Source organism: Bos mutus, chromosome 10 (assembly GCF_027580195.1).
Source record: "Bos mutus isolate GX-2022 chromosome 10, NWIPB_WYAK_1.1, whole genome shotgun sequence".
NCBI classification, from domain to species: domain Eukaryota; kingdom Metazoa; phylum Chordata; class Mammalia; order Artiodactyla; family Bovidae; genus Bos; species Bos mutus.
In genome coordinates this window covers 27,674,147-27,696,771 of record NC_091626.1, presented here as the reverse complement: position 1 = coordinate 27,696,771, position 22,625 = coordinate 27,674,147, and the positions used below count along the sequence as shown (strand labels likewise).

The window sequence follows — 22,625 nt, the reverse complement described above, 5'->3', positions numbered from 1 at the left end:
TATATCGACGGGTATTTTCAGCCTGCTGAAAGCTTCAAAATGTATACCAATTCTGGGAACATTCCCTTAATTTCCACTTCCTAGTTCTCAAGGAAAATGGAGGTTTCAATTATAGGCACCATTGCTGCTGCTGCTGCTAAGTCGCCTCAGTCGTGTCTGACTCTGTGCGACCCCATAGATGGCAGCCTACCAGGCTCCCCTGTCCCTGGGATTCTCCAGACAAGAAGACTGGAGTGGGTTGCCATTTCCTTCTCCAATGCATGAAAGTGAAAAGTGAAAGTGAAGGTGCTCAGTCATGTCTGACTCCGTGCGACCCCATAGACAGCAGCCCACCAGGCTCCCCCGTCCATGGGATTTTCCAGGCAAGAGTACTGGAGTGGGGTGCCATTGCCTTCTCCGACAGGCACCATTAGATGGAAGGAAATGCAGGACTAAGGCCTCTTTTCAATTCAGATGCTCTCTGGTCTTATCACTGACCTGTTTATGAGGCAAATTTTGTTCCAGACCTAGGTGGAAAGGTCTGTCCTAACATGTACCAAAGGATGAAGTCCTTGACAAAAAGATGAGTATTACTAAGAACTTGGGTCCAGGGCCTTGAAACAGGGCATCTGACAGGGGAAAAAGCTAATTCTGTCTCTTTGTCTTCACACGAGGAATCCAGAGGTCCTGATCTCTGGTGCACATGCCATCTCCCCCGTTCCTAGGTGCTGGGCACAGGTAGCCTCCCAGCTGTTTCTGCCCCAGTTGTGTTATGGTTTTCTCTGCTTAACTGACCTCTTCCACTCTTCTCCTGAGCACCAGACCTGGATTTAAAACTTCCTTTCTGGGTGGATCACAGAGAACTCAAGTTCAGTAGAACATGTCTCCTAAATCTGCTCCTCCTCCTGTGCTCTCTATTTCAGTTAGTGGTTACCTTAAACCAAAGCACTTGTCTCCTACCAAGAAATGGACGTGTTATCCTCAAATCGTTTCTCTCACCTCCGCCTCTAACTGGTCACCAAATCCTTTGAGTCTACCTTCCTTCTCTTCTGCTCCAGTGTTTCTGCCCTAGTCCAGCCCACAGCATTGCTTGCTCGGACTATTGCAATGTCACTGTGCCCCCCTGCCAGTGGTCTTCAGCCTCGTCACTAAAACTAATAACTGATCGTGTCATTCCCTATTAAAAATCTTGGGTAGTTCTTCATGGCTTTCCAGAATAAGTCCAAACTACTTACAACAGCACACAAGACGCCTGTTAACTGGCCCATCTATCTCTCTAACCTGGTTACCATCACCACCCCCTCCCCCATACACACCAAACGATCGACCACAATCTTCCCCACCTGCTTACCCTTTAAAAGACTCAGCTCTCAGATGACTTCTTCCATATGACGAAGGCCCCTTTGTGCTTGTATAGAGTCTATTATACCACGTGGTGACCATTTGTGCCTATTGCCCTAATATCAGTGACTGGGCTCCTCAGGAGCTGGAATCAGCTTTTGTTCATGCTTGTATTCCTGGCACCTAGAAGTGCTTGGCATGGTAGGTATTCAAGAAGAAAGGGAAGGGACTTCCCTGGTGATGCAAGTGGCTAAAAAGACTCCACATTCCCAATGCAGGAGGCCTGGGTTTGATTCCCGGTGGGGAAACTAGAGCCCACATGTTGCAACTAAGAATTCGCGTGCCACAACTAAAGCCCTGGCACAGCCAAACAAATAAATACCATTTTTAAATTGGAAAAAAAAAGAAAGAAAGACTGGAAATACCACCCTAATGGGCAAACAGGCATTGGTTTACTATTAGAGTGGTCTCGGTGACATTTTAATAGGACAGAATGAGGAGTAGCAGCAGATTGCCACCCTAGATATTCATTCATTCACTCATCGCACAGATACTTAGTGAGAGCTGCCACAATGCCCAACGCTGTGCTAGACACTGGAGATACACAAAAGACTGCCAGGCCCTGCTCAGAGGAACGCTCATTCAAAGGCAAGAGAGAGGCATGTAACAGGCAGTGGCCTGACATTTGGGGCCATCTGGTCCTCTCTGAGGACCTGTGCTACTCAGATCCTCAGAGGCTGAGGAGGAGCGGACAGGGCAAAGGAGACAGGCAGTGAGATTGGGAGGTCACGGAGGGCTTGCAAAGGGCTTTGCCTCTGGGACCAATCCTGCTGACTAGCTGGCTTTATTTATGCACTTCTCCTTTGAAGGAATTCCTTGCTGTTAAGAAAAAGCATTTGACACATTTCTAATTAGCCCTCAGACTCTGCAGTCCTATTATTCCCAAATGTAGCAGCTGGGTCATCTCATGATCAGTAATAATGTTTGTAGTTCCTGCAGTTCGTCACCAAAATCAAGGTCATTCCTCCCCTGACTTCTGGTGGGACCACAGAGGATTTTCTCACCCTATCATCTGGGGCAGCGGGGCTTAGTGCCTGGCCCTGTGGTTGGGGGGCAGATAGCTGCTGCTGCGGAAGTCCTGTGAGGAAGCCTGGGTTACTCACTACACCAGCCCACACTGACCCAGGTGGGTCATGCCCTTTCTCTGGGCTCTAGTCCTGCACCGTCTCTCAGGCCCTCGCTTTAACAGAGAAGCGCCGAGTACCCTCCTCCCCATCTTCTTCCCCTTTTCTTCCACCAACAAATACTCAACAAGTATGCATGGTACACCAACAACTGGGGGGACAGGTGAACAAAACATACAAGAACCCCTGCCCTCAGGGAGCTTACACTCCGGGGGGCAGAAACTGATATAAAAAGCCATGTTCTCAGTCAAATAGAATGTACTGTGTGCTCAGTCATGTCCAACTCTTTGCGATCCCATGGACTGAAGCCCACCAGGCTCCCCTGTCCATGGAATTCTCCAGGCAAGAATATTGGAGTGGGTTGCCATTTCCTTCTCCAGTTAAATAGAATGATCACCGATAAAGAACTCTTCGAGAACTTCCTTGGTGGTCCAGTGGTTGAGAGTCCATCTGTCAAAGCAGGGGACACGGGTTGGATCCCTGGTCTGGGAAGATTCTACATTCGGCAGAGCATCTAGCATCTGCAGAGCATCTGGGCTCATGGGCTGCAACTATTGAAGCCGGCACACCTAGAGCCCATGCTCCGCAACAAGAGGGGCCACCGCAATGAGAAGCCCACGCACCGAAACTCGAGAGTGGCCCCGCTCCCTGCAACTGAGAAAGCCCATGTGAAGCAGGGACGACCCCATGCAGCCCAAACTAAAAAAATAAAAATAATTAAAAAAAAACACTTCTCATTCCTTCAAAGAGCCAGGTCCCCTCCTTGATCTATAATGGCTTGTAGAAACCTAACTTATAAATAACCTTTCCTCAGACAAGCTGGTATGTTAAGTGGGGACAGCAGGCAGTGGGTAGCGTCTGTGCCGCCTGATGGCTGGGTGACCTCTGCCGGCCTCAGTCTCTCCATCTGTGAGATGGAGAGTGTCAAGCCTTCCTCACAGGGTCATCGAGAGCATTCTGAGATCCGGTTATCGGCACAGTGCCTGTTTCACGGTAACATGCCTTCTGTTCACCATCTCTGCCTCCTCTTTCCTGCTTACAGCAGACATGGGAGTCTAGTCAGTTCCCTGATTAACCCACCTCCTGGGCCCCTGCTGCAGCTGCAGGCAGGGCAAGAGGCTTCGGAGGTGACCCAGCATCTCTAGGGTAATGGCTGTGCCGGCAAGAATGGACACCTGCAGAAGCTGGGGCCCCACGCTGCCTCTCCCCTCTCCTCCGTCCAGCCCGCTGAGCAGAGGGCCTGGAAGAGAGCCACATACCTGTGGGGCAGGACAGTCATCCTTGTCGGGCCTTGAAGAGGCCTACCTGGGATCTGTTCTTTGCAGCCCCGGTGAGCAGTCCCCTGCATGTGCCTGGCAGGCCCTTCCGGAGTCCCCTCACCCCGGCAGCCAGCAGCAGGGCCTGTGAGGATGGGATTTCAGAGGACCAGTGGTTCCCAACCACTGGGTGTTACGTGGTTCATCTCATCTGACCCTTCCCAACAATGCTACAAGTTAAGGGGTGTCACTGCCCCATTTTCTAGTTGAGGAAACCATGGCTAAGAGAGGGAGTAAGAATTTGCCCAAACCACTCTCACATGTGACAGGACCAGTGCTTGAATTCACGTTGTTGAACTCCAGAGCTAGGGCCTCACACTGACCTATATCCTTTCTGCCCTCTGTTACCGCCCCCCCCCCTCAAATCCATGCATCAAATTCACAGGGGCAGACAGTTCCCTGGGACCTCTTGGAATGCCAGGAGCATGCAGCACTTTGCCCAGCTTACATGGGCTTCAGCACTTTTAAAGAGAAGGGGACAGTGTCCAAGAGGGATGTCACAAGAAAAACAATGCCCAAGGAACTGCAAGTCCGAAATGGCACAGCTGGAGTCCAGAATGGATGACCTGGAGGTCATCTCTCTACATCCCTTCTTTTCCAGAAAAGAAAATGGAGGCCCAGAGCACGAAGTGAGGTCCCTGCACACAGGACTTCTGACCACCCTGCAAACTCCCCAGTGGCCTCAGAAGCCAGGCACTGGTGCCCAGACACTGGTATAGAAAATGGGACTGAACCCAGCCCCTCTGCCCACCTGTTGTGTGACTCTCTGCAACTGAGAGCTTCCCTGAGCCACCTGCAGTTTTCAGGGGCTTTAGAGATAATGTGTGTGAGATCCCGGCCCGGCAGCTGGCACCTGCTAGGAACTCAGCGAACTGTAGCTATTATTATCACCGTTGTTGGTTTCGAAGTTCACTGATGTTAGGCACCACTAAGTCTCTTAGGTGTTGCTTTTCTTCTACGGTTCTGTGGAATCATTCCTAGCTAGGCCCAGAGAGGGAACGATGTTCCCAGTCATCTCTGAACACTGAAATCCATCTCAGGGAGGGCTGAGCCTCAGCTCTGTGTCTATTTGGGATTAGAATCTGGAAGAATGACCATGCACTGTAGCCACGGTGGCAGCTGCGAGTTCCCAACTCTTCCAGTGTGCCTGTGACTAATGACTCATCACTCAACCTCTGTCTATATCAAATTTCTGGGGGTCAAATGAGCATGAAATCACTTGCCCCCACCCTCCACCCCCAAGGGAAGTTTCTTGTGCTTATTTTTAAAGAGGGGCTGCCTGTGAAGTCTAACACCCCCCAGAGAGGCTACACTCCTATGGTGTTTTGGTTTTTTTTTTTTTTTTTTGATGAGGATTGAGTGGGGACCAACCTAGACAGCATATTAAAAGCAGAGACATTACTTTGCCAACAAAGGTCCGTCTAGTCAAGGCTATGATTTTTCCAGTAGTCATGTATGGATGTGAGAGTTGGACTATAAAGAAAGCTGAGCACCGAAGAATTGATGCTTTTGAACTATGGTGCTGGAGAAGACTCTTAGAGTCTCTTGGACTGCAAGGAGATCCAATCATCCATCCTAAAGGAAATCAGTCCTGAATATTCATTGGAAGGACTGATGTTGAAGCTGAAACTCCAGTACTTTGGCCACCTGATGCGAAGAGCTGACTCATTTGAAAAGACCCTGATGCTAGGAAAGATTGAAGGCAGGAGGAGAAGGGGACAACAGAGGATGAGATGGTTGGATGGTATCACCAATTCAATTGGGCATGAGTTTGAGTAAGCTCTGGGAGGTTGGTGATGGACAGGGAGGCCTGGCGTGCTGCAGTCCATGGGGTCACAAAGAGTCAAACATGACTGAGCAACTGAACTGAACTGAATGGGGAAGTTTGTCTTCAGGACAGAATTACCAGGCAGTGATAATTTGGGGCAGATGTATGGCATCCTCCCCACTGAGCCCTGGGGAATAAGGGGTGAGACTTGCAGAAATCCTGACAAATCCCAGATCCTCCTTCCCTTCCTCTCATGGAGCCCTCCTTCTGGAGCCATCAGAAACCCATCAGCCTGATTTCAGTTTGGCCTGATCCAGCTTCATCCCCCATGCTGAAGGGTGCTGATGGGATGTCTTTGGATTCCACATCCTCTCACCCGGTTCTTCATGACCGAAGGCAACTAGACATGCAAAGACCAGGCTGATGGAGGGAGCAGCCTATAGCAACAGAAGGCCATTCTCTGAGTCTTCCCATCTGGCTGACCTGAGAGCCTGGATGGAGGTGGGGACACCAGGATGGCAGTTCCCTAACATTTTCTCATTGTCTGGAGATGCCTGTGGGGCCTGATTGCTAAGGAGCAAGGTCTCCCTGGCTTCCCAGAGAGAACATGACCCCTGGATCTGCCCCATGATTCCTGCAGAAACCAGAGAGTGGCTGGATAGCGGTTTTCTTGGTCTGTGGAAATGAATCCTGGTCCCTGTTGCAGTCTAATTAAACTCTCCAGGCAGGGCAGACGGGGGACAGTAAGGCTGGCAGGTATCCCCCCACCTTCTCCTACTGCTCCTGTTACCATCTCCTCCTGCCTCAGATTCCCTGCTACTCTTACAGAGCTCTTGGTGAGATCCTTTTTTGTCCATGACCCTTCTTAGGGTCACATTCTTGGTAGGGTCATTTTTGGATTTGTCCTCATGGTGAGACTTCAGAGTGAGGAAAGGATATTGCAGTTATAATGATGACTTTTCTGCAGCCAGAAAACCTACTCAGGTTTTCTTCCTTCAATTTACTTCACTCCAATGGAAATGTATGGAGCATCTACTACATGCACATTTCAGTCCTGCTGCTGGAGAAACAGGGAAGGAGGGGTGCTGATGGAGGTGGTAGGATAAAGCATGAGCTGTGACCATACCATCTGCCAGCTTCATTTAGAGGCCAGGACCTGAGGTGGTCTTTCAGACCAGCCAGGTCTGGAGCACCAGCAGGACACAAACTCCTTGACAACCCTGCCTCTCACATGCAAGGGCCTCCTGGGTCCAGACTCCCTCAGCCTGCCAACCTCAACTCCCACCCTTTCCAGATCCTGGTGCCCAGCACCGCCAGGTACCTCTCTTCTTTGAAAACATCAAGTACTTTCATCCTCTGGACCTTTGCTCAGGCTGTTGATGGAGCTCACACCCTGCCCTGTCCTCCCCTTTCCTGCCTCTTAAGACTTTATTCGAAGAATTTATCCACTTTCTTTAAGAAGCCTTTCCTTAAGACTGCCTTGCGGTACAGTATTTCTTCCTCTGTGACCTCTGCTTGGTTAGTTAATTTAATATCTATTCCCTGAATGTCTGTTTCATGCCTGATCCTGGTCTCCTAGAACTTAGTCCACCTTGCTTTCTGCTCGGAAGTGACAGTAGTTCACATACAGCCGGGGCAGAATCTCACTGGTTTCTGTGTCCGTGTCTCTCAGCACCGTGTTTTGAACTTTGCTTTAAGTGTCAGACGGAGAGGTGGTTTCTAGACTGGGCTCTGCCACTAATTAGTCGTGTGGCCTCGGGCGAATCTTCCAGCCTCTCTGGCCTCCTCCCTTCTTCCTGATGAAACGGTGATGACGATACCCTGGAGTTGTCCAGCGGACAATGAGGCGGGGTGGAGGGAAGCGTCGTGAACGCTGGGAGCCCCAGGCCAACGGATGAGGTGAGGTGGTTGTACCCACAATCTCCTTTCACTGGCTGCGAAGCCGCGTCTCTTCCCCTTCGCTCTCTTCGAATGTCAAGTGCACCGGCTTCCAATCCCTCCTCGGGGCGGGCCCTCTGGCGGCTCGGCATCCTAGGCTGCGGAGGATCCCGGTGCAAACTCCAGACTCTCCTCGCACCCAGCTGCCCCTTCCCAAGGACTCGCCGAACACACCTTAAACCCTGTCCAGAGCGCAGCCCCAGAACTGCAGCTCCGCGGCGCGGGCTCCGGCCGGGGTCGCGCATCTCCAGCCGGTGACTCAGGGCCGCTCGGTCCGGGAGTGGGTGGAGGTAGGCGGGACAGACCCGGGCCGCGCGGGGGCAGGCGCCGTGAGCTCGGTCGCGGAGCAGTTGGAGTCGAGACTGGCTCTGGCCCGTCGCCATTCCGCCGCGGGCGTCTGCCTCGCCGGGCCTTCCTCCCGCGCCGCTTCGCTTTCGCTGCGCTCCTTTCCCCGGGCGCAGCGGCCCGGCAACCCGCCGGGGCTGGAGCGCTGGGCGGGCTCTGCGAGCGAATGAATGGGCGCCCGGGGGAGGCGCGCGCCTGGGGCTGAAGGGCATTAGGACCGTGAGGATCGCTCCGCGCTCCTGTCTCTCCCTATCACCCCCCCACCCCCCACCTCTCTCCTTTTTCTGCTCTGCAGGACCGAGCAGCCCCGCGCGAGCGAAAACAAACAGCTGGGGCTGAGAGTGCCCCCGCCCCGGCCCCGAGAGCACGCCAGCCCGGGCCCCTACTCCGGGCGTCCGCCCGCCCACCATGAGGAAGATCCGCGCCAATGCCATCGCCATTCTGACCGTAGCCTGGATCCTGGGCACTTTCTACTACTTATGGCAGGACAACCGAGCCCACGCAGCATCCTCCGGCGGCCGGGGCGCAAAGAGGGCGGGCGGGAGGCCAGACCAGCTCCGAGAGGACCGCACCATCCCGCTCATTGTGAGTACGCGCTGCGCTCGGGGTGGGCGGCCGGGGAGCCGCGGCGCGCGTCCTAGCCCCGCGCGGCTGCAGAGGGCGCGGGGCCGGGCCGGGGGCTGCGTGCCCGCCGCGCTCCGCCGGCTTTGTATACGTTGGAGCATTCCTGTCCGTTGTTATGGCAACCTCTGTCGGGCTAGCGGGGCCAGGGCGCAAGGATGGAGGGAGGGTGACAGCGGGTGGGGGCTGGGAGAAAGTACTGCAAGTTTGGTGGGCCCGGCGTGCGCGCGCGACTGGGAACGTGGCGGCGCTCTCGGCACTGCGCCGCGGGGCCCGGGGCGCAGGGGCCGGGGGTTGGGGGTTAGGGGTTACCTCCGCCTCACCCGTCGGCGGAGGCAGCTGGCCCTTGCGCACCGCAAGCGGGCAGTGGGAACCGCACGCTGCTAAGCGCGTGGGTGGCCGTGCTCTCCCCCTAGTCTCTTGGGGGCAAAGGACATGGATTGGGGACGCTGGGTGAGGCACGGTCGCTAGGGGCTGTGCTGGACTTCGAGCCCCCTTCTCAGACCCGGTCAACTTGAACCTTGTCATGAGGACTCCCTATGACTACTCCCAGGGTTCTCTGGATCGGGGAAAGGTCTCGTCCTGAAGGCGTCCCTCGCCCCAACATCAGTCCATCACCACGGGTGAACTAGCAGTGTCTGCGGCCAGCCCCGCGACGTCAGTGCGAATGGCAGGGCATGGCTGGGGCGTCGATGGAGGTGCAGGGGTGCCCTTCCGCGCTGGGGGCCTGGACTGGGGCGTGCCTGTCACCGCCTCCTCCTGGGCCCCGGGTGACAGCTGTGTGTGGCAGGGGCACCTGTTGAGACGGGAGGTTCCGGGACCCGCGAGAGGCGCCCTCGGGCAGGACGCGTCCTTCGGATGGGGGCGGATGGTGGGCGAGACCCTTGGGCGACCCTCGGATCTGGGCAGGGGCGGGGCCGCCTGGGGGAGCGGAGTGTGGGGCTGAGGGTGGGGGAGTGCAGCAGCGTGGCCATTCTGAAAGGCCTAGCCTTGAGGAGCCCCCCGGGGAGGCGCAGGGTCAGGAGGGCGAAAGCTTGTGCGGAGGAGAATCTGAGGTCTTCGTGCCAAGGCAGCTGAACCCCAGGAAAACGGAGTGTTGTCTGTAGGGAGGTTGTCGTTGTGTGGAAGGGCTCTCGTGTTCCCATCCTGTCCCAGATTACGTGTCTTGTTACCTACCAGGGAAGTAGCTATCCCCTGCAAAAGAGCATTTCCAGGCTGTGCCTGAGGAGACCTTGGGGTCCGTGGGTTTTCCCCCAGCCCCACTCTCCCATGCCCAGCTCCCGCTCTGGTCGAACTCCCTGGGACTGCGCCCTGATTAGGTGAAACGTTCTGCTCTGGGCTGAGGGTCCTTGCCGCTAGCACCCTGTTTCCAAAGCACTTGTGGACGTTTGGACAGACAGGCTGATGAGGCAAAAAGCCTCCTGGGTCAAGATCCCGGAGAGTTGGGATCTGGGTGGACAGACAGATCAGAGTCAGAACTGGGCAAAGCAGGAGCGGCCCCTGACAGACCCCGGGGGGAGCTTCCACAGCAAGGACTCATCCAAGCTGCCACGTTCCTGCTCTCAAAGAGGGCCAGCTCTGGTCCAGGGTAGGCGGGCTGGAGTGGCAGGGGAGGCGCAGACTGCCCAAATGTTCTGTCCTTCTCTGTGGTGACGTGATGGGAGGAGGGTCTGAGCTCTAGGAGGAGGGGGAGGGGATGAGGGAGAATGGAAGGGAAGAGCACAGAGAAGCTAACTGCTGCTCAGAGCTCCAGGCTGGTCTCATCACAGGTGCCTGCGCTTCAAAATCCAGGCCAGGCCACTCAGACTGAGAGCCCGGGAGGGTGTCGGGGGCTGCGGGGGCGCTGCTGAATGTGGGTGGCACTCATTTTGAGGGGGTGGAAATTGGAGGTCATGGGGGCTGCAGTGAACGTCCTCTCCTTGTTCCCTTGCGGTTGGACTTGCAGCAGATTAGAAGAGGGCTGTGAACTGGAAGCTGGGTTTCAAGTATGAAGAAGAATCAGGGAGCCAGGAATGGAGGTGCAGGAAGAGAGGAAGAGTGGAAGTTCCTCGCAGTGAGCTGCAGAGCCTTCTCTGGTCACTCTAGGCATAGCCCGCTGCCTCGCTGTTCTTAGGCTTTAAGCCCAGGATGTCTGTTCCCTGGGTGTTGATCCCCAGTCACACCCTGCCTTTGACACAGCCTTGCATTCCCATCTTCTGGGGTATTTCACTTCATTGGGATTCTCAGCTATCGGCCTGTCTCTTCACTGAGTGGCAGCTATCACTCAGGGACTGTGCAGGAAGCTTCATGCAACCCCACCTTGATGAGCACAGCAAGACTTAAGAAGTACTGTTAAATGAGTGAAGAAGGATTTTTGCTCATCTCTGGGAGCCATCAATGATCCAAGCTTCATATCCCACTAATACTTTATTCCAGCTCCAGCCTGACTCTTAACTTAGAGAGCTAGAGGAATGTATGTTCAGCTTCTCCGGGAGATAAACCCTTTGTTCAGCTTAAAAGGGGCAGGTGCAGCTGAAGATTTGCTTTCTGTCTGAAATCCGTGGTTAACCTCTCACTGGTCGTCTTGCCATTTCAAAACATGTCCCTGTCTAGTTGGGCCAGAATGCACCGCACATGGATTTTCAGATTCTTAGGGAATGATGCAGCCAGCTCTGCTGACAGAGGCTAAGAAAATTCAGACAGGCATCATCATCCCTCCCCTGGGGGATCAGAGAGCTGAGCTGGGAAAGGGAGGGTCTGCATAACAGCCTGGGCCAGGAGGCAGCTCTGGCTTCACAGTGTCTGGGTGATCTGAAGCCAGCCAAGTTGTTTCTGGACCTTGGAGACACTTGTTTGGCATTGTGGGGTGTCGGCATGGCAACGGGATGGCCCAGATTTCTCGGGGAGGTCCTGATTTTTAATATTCTGTCCTGCTGTCAGCCCATGTGTCATAAATTTTGATGTGCAAAACTGGTTATGGAATCTGTCAAACTAAAGAAAGAGAGATACTGACTTCATCAGTAAATGGCTGCTTGCGAGGTGGCAGGGTCTGTGATTTTCTCCATGCTGTGCTTTATGGGCAAGACAGTGGATTTGAGGATATCCACTTGAACCTATACTGATGCTCGCTAGCTCTGGACAGCAGCCAAAGCAGGAGGTGGAGCAGACACAGCTGGCCTTCAGTCTTCGGGCCTCACAGCCGGGAAGAACATTTGTGATTGGTTTGGTTTTCCATATGTGAAGTCTCTATTAGGCATGGAGAGGGGGTGGGATACTAAGGTGTTACACGGAATTTCACTTTACAGACATATTTTTAAAAGACTGTCTATTGTGGGTATTTTTAGGATAGGTGTACTTCTTTGTAAGGTCTCCTATTTGAAACCATGGAGGTTTTAGGCAAGAGTTTTCCCAAGCCGGAGTTCTTTATCCTACCTTTGGGGTACTGCTCAGTGAGCATGGACAAAAACTTGTATCTCTGGACCTTAGTTATTTTGTATGTTAAATTTGAGTGAGGGAATTCCCAGTGGTTAAGATTTTGCGCTTTCCATACCAAGGGCATGGGTTTGATCCCTGGTCCAGGAACTAAGTCTCACAAGCCCTGCTATGTTTGGGATTTATTTAAATAAATAAATTTGGGTGAAATGATTTGTAAGGTGTGTTGACCCTTGGGTAAGTTGATGATAGTTTCATTTCTAGAAGCAGATAAATGGCTTTAAGGGAGTTCTTTTGAACAAAGTTGTAAGATTTATGGCCAATTGAGGGGCTACCCCTGTCTGGAGTAGTTGCCCTGGTAACCTTAGAGCCTGCACAGGGATCCCTGCTTACCTAGCAGAAGGGAATATAGATGATGACTTTTCCAGCACTGTTCTCTGAGAGCAGAGGCTTCAGTTCAGTCTGGATAGGTTTATATTTTATTTATAATGTGTACATTTCAGAACTGTGGGAATTATGATTTGCCTAAATGACAGAAAATGATGTTATATTTAATTTGTGTAGGTACCACACAAGATAGAGGGTGGGGAGGGAGAATCCCCAGTTCTTTTTGCCAAAATGTTTGAATTGAAAGGACCCAATTTCCTCTTATTGGGCTCCCAGCCTGGATCATGTTGAGGCCTGTCTGTAGGACCTGGGGACCACACTGAGGCCGCATGACTGGTAAGGGCCCTGACAGCCCAAGAGTCCCCTTCCTGGGAGACCCGAGTGCCGAAGACACAGGATGAGTTTCAGGGTTCTGCTCGTCCTTCCGCTGCTGTTGTAACAGCAGTTCCCACACCGGCTGCTCTGAGGGTGTTGGGCCTGGCTTTCCTCCTTGGTGACTGTGTTTGTCAGCTCTGTGGGCACAGGAAGCCCTGGGGCCTGAAAGTGCCATTGAAGTGGGCGTGGAAGGGCACTGATGGGCCCGGCTGGGCCCTGGGACTGTCTTGCTGTAATGGAAGAAACCCCCTGGGTCAGAGGGGAGCCTGGAGCCGAGCAGTTCATTACAGTTACAAGACTGCAGATTTATCCCTGTCGGCTTCTTGAGACCTGAAACACCTCCCCCTCACCATGTGAAAAGGAGGGGCAAAGACACAGTGAGGCTAAACAGACAGGAGCCCCAGGGGTTTCGGAAAGGAGCGGGGGGCAGAATTGTGAGACTCAGGTCGGTGATGAGGCCACGCGGGCGGTTCACTGAACCAGACAGCGTGCTTGGTGCCGCCCCAGGCGGTGTGCAGCTTGCTTTGGAACCGGTCTCAGCTTCTCTCCCCTGAACTCTGTAGTCTTTGATCTACGCCTGTTAGCCTCCGTGATCACTGCTGCCTCTGTGTTATGTTTCTGGTGGCCGCGTTCGTGGGACACGTCAGTGCCGTGTTAGGTGTTTTGCAGGCCTGAACCTCCTAGATTCCTTTCTGTAACCTAATGAGGTCAGCGCCATTATCTTGCCCAGTTAACATGAGTAAACTGAGGCTCAGACGGAGCCGGTGACTTGCCCGTGATCTAGCACCGAGTTAAGTGCTCGATCTGAAGGTGTGTCTGCCTCTGAAGCCCATGCTCTTGTCTTTTCTCTGAAGCATCCTCAGGGTAAGATCCAAGTCTGATACATTAGCATGTCTTTCCTGGAGAGCACCTAGGTCAGCACCTTACTTTGCATTCACTCCATAAACATTTGTTGGGGAAAAAAATGCAAAAACCATACAGAACAAAATGTTAGCAGGAGGAAAAGTATTATTATGGATAATCTTCCCGTCCAACTTTTGGCTTTCTCCAGCATTTTCTGTAATAAACATCTATTAATGTTATAATGATAAAGCCAATCAAGATAATTATTTTAAAAATATTCAACGACTGAATAAAATCACTCTTGACTCCTTGATTAAAGTGTAAACTTCTTAACCATGTCTCATGCTTCTGAGTCCCACATCAATGCTTAGCACTGAGCTAACAGAAAAGGCTAGAGACTTATTTGAATTATTCTGTAGGCCTCCAAGGAATAGAACTGGGCTTAGTGGGTTCCCTGGTGGCTCAGACAGTAAAGAATCTGCCTGCAGTTCAGGAGGCCTGGGTTCAATCCCTGGGTCAGGAAAATCCTCTGGAGAAGGAAATGGCAACCCACTCTAGTATTCTTACCTGGAGAATTCCATGGACAGAGGAGCCTGGTGGGCTTCAGTCCATGGGTTCACAAAAAGCTAGACATGACTGAGCAACTAACACGCTAATGGGTGAAAGTTGCAGAGAGAGAGAAATTTATTTTTACCAGAAGGAACACTTTTTTGTTGAGCTGACCGTCCCTGGAATAGTCTGAAAGCTGGCCAGGGTTTCTCTTCACACTCCCTGTTGTCAGGTCAGTGCTTGCTTCCGGCAGCAGTTGGAGGAGGAGAAAGAGGCTCGTGGTCCTGACTGTCTCCAAAGGTGTCAGGCAGCTCTGTAACTGAGTTGGAAATAGGGCCCAATTATTATACCACCAGAGGCCTGACGCCCAGGGAAGCAGGGCTGGCCGAACCCCCCGAGGCCAGGGAGGAGAGTGACGAAAAGAAAGCCATAACTGCCACTGTGCTGTCCCCTCCCTGTTCCTTTGGAGCTGCCAAGAAGGGAAGGAAAGGAGGCCGAGGCTGGTCAGAGGCAAGGCCACAGCGTCGGAAGTGCTGGTCTTCAGGATCTTTCCTGCTCCCCAGAACAAGGTCCACAGAGGTTTTCCACCCACCTGAGTCCCCTTGAATCTGACCTTTGCATATGCCACTTCTGTTTCCTTCATCCAGCCTGGGGAGAGTTTCCAGGTGGCCTGTCCTGTCCCCTGGGGGCCCTGACCATTGCTTTCCAGGGTGGTGCCGGCTGGCAGTGCCCTGAGCTATGTTTATGGAGGAGGCCTGGCTCCCCAACACCGTGAATTTCAGCCACACCCTTTGTCAGTATCTGGTTAGAGACAGCAAGGCCATCGGAGGACTTCTGTGAACATTTCAGAACAGGCAGGAGTGGCAGACTGGGGACATTTGGGGACAGGGCATCATTATACTCTGTAGGCAAGATAAGGCTCAGGCCTTGTCTGGGGAGACACGGAGGCAAGCCTGCCTCAGGTATAGCCTTTCCGCTTTTCTGGACCCATTAGGAAGAGCTCCAAGTTTAGCCTGAAGGCACCAGTGCCATCTCCTGCCATTCCATAAAGTGAGGTATGGCTCCACGCAGATCGGGACAGCATTGTCTCAGAGCTCGGAGAGGAGGTGACATCTCTTAATATGCTCTGAATTGTGAGCCCTGCTGTTGTGGGATTTCCCCCACAGGCAGAACAGAATGGCCCAGGATGGAAGCAGATGTTGGCTGCCAGGGATGAGAGGGTGAGGGGTGGAGAGAAGATGCAGAATAAAGGACAGATGACCTTCTCTCCTAGGTTCAGCTCTGCTCCCAGGGGGCTGTGTGTCCTTAGGTGAGTCATTTCCTATCTCTGGGCCCTTAGTTTCCTCATCTGTCAGATGAGACTTGAACTACGGGATCTCTGAGGTCGCTCTCAGCTCAAACCACCTTTGACCCTGTTGATCGTTCCTGCCAGAGTGAGGTGGCCCCAAGCCAGGACTCATGATCTGATGGTGCTGGCATTAAAAAGAATAAGGCCAGAGGGTGAGGCATACAAAAACCAGACCACTTGTGTTCAGAAAAGCGTGAAGCCAGTTCTCACAAGAAATAAAGTGGACCAAACCCATTGTGTTCTCTTCTCTCAAAACACTGATGGGACGGTGCAGCTCGCCTTCTGCTGAAGGAGAAGCCTATGTTATTCCCGTGTGTGTCCGGGAGGCACACAGACACGTCTGCGGGAGTGTCTCGGGTGGACTTCAGACTCTCAGCAATGCGGAATGAGGCTGCAAAGACCCCTGAGCAAAGAAATCACAGCTTCAAGCTCTTGGACTTTATTCAGAAGACAGGCTTGGAATTTGGCCACAGCCTAGAAACCCACATTGTTTGTAAAAATCAGTTTAAGGAGTTCAGAAGGTTGTCTGTCTCTTGGTAACCTTCAGCTTTTCATAGGTTACATATACAGCAGATTAGAGCGAGCAAGCTGGAGCCTTGTTAGGAGCTGCTGATATACCGAGAAGTGACAGTTGACAGCAGAGAACCAACCAGCTGTGTGAAGATGAAGCCATCCCCTTTCCCCTCTGACCAGGTGCACACTGGTCAGAAACGCTGCAGGCACCATTTATTCCTTCACTTGACAGTTATTTACTGGGCATGTACTGTGTGCCAGGACGGTTACAGGCTCTGGGAAAAGCAAAACAGGCAAGGTCCCGCTCTAAAGGAGCTTACATTCTAGTGGAGGAGACAGACCATAAACAGATAAATATACTGTGTGTTAAAGAAAGAAAAGAAAGTGAAGTCACTCAGTCGTGTCCGACTCTTTGCGACCCCATGGACAGTAGCCTGCACCAGTACTCTTGCCTAGAAAATCCCATGGACAGAGGAGCCTGGTGCAGGCTACTGTCCATGGGATTTTCTAGGCAAGAGTACTGGAGTGGGTTGCCATTTCCTTCTCCAGGAAATCTTCCCGACCCAGGGATCGAACCCAGGTCTCCAGCATTGTAGACAGATGCTTTAGCATCTGAGCCACCAGGGAAGTCCTTACTATGTGTTAGGTGATAGGAAATACTGTAAGAATAAAATAAAGTGGCAAAGGGGGACAGAAAGATGAGAGAAGGATGGCCAGGAAAGGCCTGCTGGATAAGATGGTGTTTGAGCTATAGCTACAGCAGAATGGAAAGAGTAAGCCAGGCAGACATCTCAGGAGAAAGTGTTCCAGACAGCCAAAGCCCAGGGCAGTATGTCTGCAGGGTAAGCGAGGGGAAAATGGCCCGAGGTGAAAGTCCAGTTCATTAGGCCCTCTAGCCCATGGCAAAGATGGGCTCGGAAACATGTCCCTGAGTCATCAGGAAGTGATCAATTACATTCAGTGTACCGGCTTGGGATGTCAGGGAGCTTATGTCATTCAGTTCAGAAAAATTTCCAGCAGTGTGGTCAAATATATTAGTAAGTGTTGGTTCTTAAAGAGGTAAACCTAGGTTTTTTGAAAGATGTGCTGTGGCTGGAACACTTCATTTCCCTACAGTGTGAGATCAGTGAGGTACTTGTGTGTCCTGAGTGTGTGTGTGTGTGTGTGTGTGTGTGTGTAGGTGTGTATGTGTAGGCGTATGTGTGCGTGGTGAGGCTGGTGGGGGGGAACAGAGGGTGCTAGTGCCTGAAGAGATTTAAAAAACAAAAGATAATGGGGCCCTTGTTGAAATATTGGAGTAGGGGAGGACGGGGGAGGGCTCTGGGGGAGAGTTTTGTGTGGGAGGGAGAATTCCGCTGTGCGGTGGTACCTGATCAGACACCCCTTTGTTTCTTCGTCTGGTTCATCGTGTTCTCTTCAGGTGCATTGGGACTCTGGAGAGGATGTTTTCTGGCAATGCGGGAACTTGGAATTCTTGCATTTTCCTGCCCACTTCTGTACAAACAGATCCTGGAGGCTGAAGCATCTAGAGCCTTCCCTCAGACATGGAGGGTAGAGACCTGAGCACTGGCAGAATCAACAAGCCCGCACAGCTGTTTTTTTTTCCAGGCAGGAGGTGGATGAAGGGGTTGCTTTCTGGAAGTGGGCTCTGCCTGGGCCTGGGGCTGTGTGCCCTGATGCTCAGTGCTTCCCCAGTGCCCAGGTATGATGCAGCTTCGTGTGCCCGGCAACCCGCAGGTGCTCTATTTTTGTGGTTCAGGTCACCCACAGTCCGAGACCCCTGTCAGTCATGTCCATTTAGACTTCAGATTTCCATCCCTTTATCTTCTCACAGTGGCTCTGGCTTTTAGCTTCTTTAAACAAACTGTTGGGGAGAGCTTCTGACATTTCAAGGTCTTTCATTTCAAGGGAGTCTGGCCTTCATGCCACTGCCAGAGGGAATGAGTGTTGCCTTCCAAAGTTGCCAAGTCACTTCCAGGGCCCTTAGCTTCTGGCACCTCACAAGTCTGTGACCAGATTCTTGGCTTGGAAGCCATCTTTTCCCCTTCCTGTGAAATCCCTTACTGGATGCTTGGGGGAAGCTGGGAGGAGTGTGGGAGGCTAGAGGCATCATGCCAGGGTTTGGGGTAGAGCCCAGCCTGAGACTCAGGGAGAAAGAACCTGTGATCAATTAGTGATGTCTGCTCTGGTGTTGGTGCCTTGAAGGGATAAAGTGATAGGACTGAACGACAGCCAACCAAGCCATGAGTCCAGAGGAAGAGAAGGAACCAAGGGACAGAGCACACATACTGCAGGGCCCAGGGAAGGCGATGGGCCTTTTGGAGTCATAAGCCAAGAGTGATTCCAGGTAGAGAGCAGAGCTGCCTACAGTAAAGCTTTAGTACAGGCTTGGTGCCATCTTATAGGAGCAGGGAAATGACAAGGGCCTTCTTCTAAAACACTGAGCAGAAATGAACTTGCCCCTGGATGTACCCCCAAATTGCCCACTCCTGGTTTTTTGCAAAGTAGAGAACACAGCATCACCTAGACAGCCCTTCCAGTCAAGCAGGGTCCCTGATCCACACCTGGGCAGGGGTTCAGAGCCAGGTTGGGGCCTGGGAGATCTGAAAGCCTGTATGGGGACAAAGCTGCTTGGCAAGCCAAGCAGAGAGAGTAATAAAGGGCCTGATCAGAAAATGAAACCTGTTGTGAGGCCCAGCCTGAGCAAGAGTATTCAGAAGAGCCAGGCCAAGTTCCCTGAGAATAGTCACAGGGGTGCTGATGGGAGATGACAGCGGCCCACAGGTAGGGAGAGCCCTGCAGGGTGCAGACCTGTGCTAACCAGTAGAGTAGCCATGTGGCTATTGCATGCTCGAAATGTGGAAAAATTAGATTTTAAATGTTCTTTCATTTTAATTGATCTAAATATAAAATCAGACACTCATTTCAGCTATTGGAAAATGCCTAGGAGTGTTTAGAAGCGTTTCAGTATAGGGAATCCACACTTTCGGCTGTAAATTTTATGAAATCTCAATATAGATAAAGTATTTCTGGTGAAAGTTGAGTATCTAAATTGAAATGTGCTGTAAGTGTAACATATACACTGGATTTCAGAGATTTAGTACCAAGAAAAAAAGAATGAAAGCACCTCACTCATATTTTTTGTATTATGTGTTGAAATGCTAATATTTGGGTATAATGGGCTAAATAAAATATATTATTAAAGTTAATTTTACCTGTTTCTTTTTACTTTATGTGGCTTGTATTCTGTTTCTTTGGACCACGCTTCTCGTTACATGTGTTCGTGACTGCTTACTGAAGTGCTGGGGGGTTGTTAGCAGAAGGTTATGTGTAAAGGACGTGGCTACATTCCTAGTTTACCTTGACTTCAGGATGTGTGCCTTCCGGTCCAGCTGCTGCTGACTCTTTAGTTCCTAATTCACCATCATCTATGGGCACGGACAGCTCCCAGCCTGGACCCTCATCTTTATACCATCATTAAAACCAAGGTCAATGTTTCTTGCCATGTCTTCTCTTTTTAAAAATCCCTTCTAAGCTCTCGCTGTGATGAAAATGGGTTTTGGAGGCGGGGTAAGAGCAGTGGAGGCAGGGAGCCTTTTACTCCTTTGGAAACTAGAGAGATTAGTTCCAGTCTGTTGCTTTTGGTGTTTCGTCTTTGTCCTGTTAGAGCCAGAATGACAAATAGGTCTCAGCTCTACTTGGCAGCTCAGAACCTGTGGAAGTGGCATCCTGGAGCACTGTGGGGAGAAGGGTTCTGAAGCTGCATCCAGACTGATAGGAAAGAGGCAGTTGATTAGCCATGTCTGTAAAGGGCAGGGAAGGGGACTGTAGAAATGTACACCGTGTTTCCTGATCCTACATCCACAGAGCTGCCTTCTTTGAGCAGTTTCGCTCCACTTGAAAGATATGCGTTAAAAATATTGGCCGCTTTGAAGAAGCAAGAATGAGGCTTGCGGACTTGTGCAGAGGAGAAACTGGTCATCACCAGGGATTCGAACCCTAACTAAGAAGATGTGACAAGAACTTTAAAACACTGCGCCAAGTTTTAGTAACATTTTTCACTTATTCAGTGGAGGTGAGTCGGACCAGAGTACTGGCAGCATTGGAGATGGTTAAAACCATCTTGGAGAAGGGTAAAACCTGGGGAGTCTGGGCGAAGAGAAGAGAGTTGCCTCTTTGCCTTTTCACGTCTTCCTCTTCCCTCCTTTAAAAGCAGGCTTTGTGAATCTGAGAACACTCCCCGCTTCTTGGTACCAGAGTTCTGGTTGTGGCTTCGTTTGGGATGCAGCATGAGGCAGCGGTGGCGGGCACAGCCGCTGGAGCCAGTGTCAAGGTGCATGTTCCAAGCCCTGATGTTCCCTAGCAAGTTGTTTAAGCTAAGTTCTGTGCCTTCATTGTCTTACCTGTAAAATGGGGATACTCGTAGTCTCCATTTCAGATGGTTGCTCTGAAATGTGCTACAAGTATAAAATATGCACTCAATTGCAGAGACGTAAAGTGCTTGGATTAGTGTCAAGCGCATAGTAAGTACTATACTAGCGTTAGCACAGAGGTTAACAATACAAGTTATTATAAGTTCATTTCCGTATTATTTACTTAAGGCTGCGTGCATCACAAATCACCATAAAATGTATGACTTAAGACAGCGACAGTCATTTATTGTCTCTCCCTGTCTCTGTGGGTCAGGTATTTGGGAGTGGCTTAGCCTGGGTGGTTCTAGCTTGGGGTTTTCCGGTGAGGTTACTACTGGCTGTTAGCAGGAGGCCTCAGTTCTTCCCCACGTGGGCCTCTCTATAGGCCTGCTTGACAGTCTGCAGGGGGTGGTGGCTGGCTTTCCCCAGAACAAGCAAACCAGGAGCCCAAGATGCATACTGCAAAGCCTTCTTGACCTAACCCAGGGATTCACATAAGCAGCAGAGTGATGAGGTCTGACTTACGTTTTGAGAGACCTCTGTGACTGTTGGTCTGAGAAGAGACACAAAAAGGGCAGAGACAGAAACCTTTTTCTTCTGCCTGCAACGTCCCAGGAGCCTGCCAATTGTGTTTCATGTATTTCCCCTCTAACTGTCTTAGCAGGCTGGTGAGCTGAGTATTACTGTCCCCATTCTACAGACAAGGAACCTGACTCAGAGAGGGTGGGTTACCTGCTGACAGAGCCAGGATGTGGCCAGGTTAGCCTGGCAACACAAACCTGAGGAAACACTGACTTCTCAGGATGCCCACCGCCTGACGGCATGGCATACAAGGGGAAAGCAGAATTTGTGAAGGATCTTAATTCCCTCATTTCTTGAAATCAGGATGGGGAACCTAAGAAGGTCAAGAGATACTCACAGATCAGACAGAGGAGTGGGGTGGGACCTGGTGATCTTGGCATCTGTTGGAGCTGGAGAAAAGACGAGGGGCTGGGCGAGTTTGAAAGGTTTTATGGACTAGAAGGTTGAGGGCTGGGGAGACTCCCTGTGACTGGCTTAGTCTCTCCAAATTAGCAGCACCTTTGAAGTCAGGGAAAGCCTTGGTATTACCTGTGCCCCAGAGAGTACCATGCCAAGGCATCAGACCTACCCAGCTGGGATGGACTATTTGTGGTAGTAAAATAAATGAACTTGATCACTACACATCAGCATGAAAGAGGCTTAAAAACGTGATGTTAGAAGGGAACAGAGAACCAGATTGCAGATGGCATAGTATGATACATTTATGCAAATTTGAGTAATATAAAACAATTCCATCTATTGTTCCTGAAAGTGTGTGTGTATGTGTGCCTGTATATCTCAAAGTGTAACAATGGACCAAAGAAGATATACAGCCCATTCCCGGAGGAGACGGGGGAGGGGACCAACAGAGAGTTCTGACTATCTTTGTAGTGTTATTTCAGGTTTTTAAAATATTAATGGAAGAGAGAAGCTTAGATGATCTTATTTGCAAAGCAGAAATGGAGACAGAGATAGAGAACAAACATACGGACACCAAGGGGGAAGGAGTGGGTGGTGGGATGAGTTGGGAGATTGTTATTGACGTATATACACTATTGATTCCATGTATGAAACAGATAACTCGTGGGAACCTACTGTAGAGCATAGGAGCTCTACTCAGTGCTCTGTGGCGACTCAAATGGGAAGGAAATCCAAAAAAGCTGGGGTATATGTAAACATATAGCTGATTCATTTTGCTGTACAGCAGAAACTAACACAACATTGTAAAGCAACTATACTCCAGTAAAAATTAACTTAAAAAGAGAGAGAGAAGCTTAAAGCCAATCTGATAATATGTTGAGTTGTTAATTTGGGGGGCGATGTAGGTGATTCTTAATCTTTGTATGTTTTGGAATTAAAAAACCCCTCTTAATTCTAAAAACATTTTAAAAGGAAAAGGAAAAGGAAAAGCTGGCACCTCAGGATTGCTGGGTCTCAACTGCATGAGGATGGAGAAGGAGGGTGGTGGACGACAAAACTTCCTCCTCGCCCCCCACCACCAAAGCCTGTCACCCACACAGCACTGTTTTCACTTGCCTTGCTGCTGCTGCTAAGTCGCTTCAGTCGTGTCCGACTCTGTGCGACCCCATAGACGGCAACCCACCAGGCTTCCCCGTCCCTGGGATTCTCCAGGCAAGAACACTGGAGTGGGCTGCCATTTCCTTCTCCAATGCATGAAAGTGGAAAGTGAAAGTGAAGTCGCTCAGTCGTGTCTGACTCTTAGCGACCCCATGG

The 22,625-nt window shown here is 51.2% G+C and overlaps 1 protein-coding gene across 2 annotated transcripts in view; it reads left to right on the top strand.

The window, feature by feature from the left end:
• Positions 1-7,469: 7,469 nt before the first annotated feature.
• The window catches only part of GALNT16 (polypeptide N-acetylgalactosaminyltransferase 16), a 102,668-nt gene continuing 87,512 nt past the window's right edge, over positions 7,470-22,625 (top strand). Inside the window, exons 1-2 of one of the 2 annotated variants that reach the window (XM_070377659.1) lie at positions 7,470-7,487; positions 8,167-8,456. In XM_070377659.1, the coding sequence (XP_070233760.1) occupies positions 8,280-8,456 (177 nt within the window). In that variant the 5' untranslated portion in view covers positions 7,470-7,487; positions 8,167-8,279. Of the gene's footprint in view, positions 7,488-7,677; positions 7,817-8,166; positions 8,457-22,625 lie in introns of those variants that run through there. The other variant, XM_005905740.3, reaches the window with a different exon arrangement.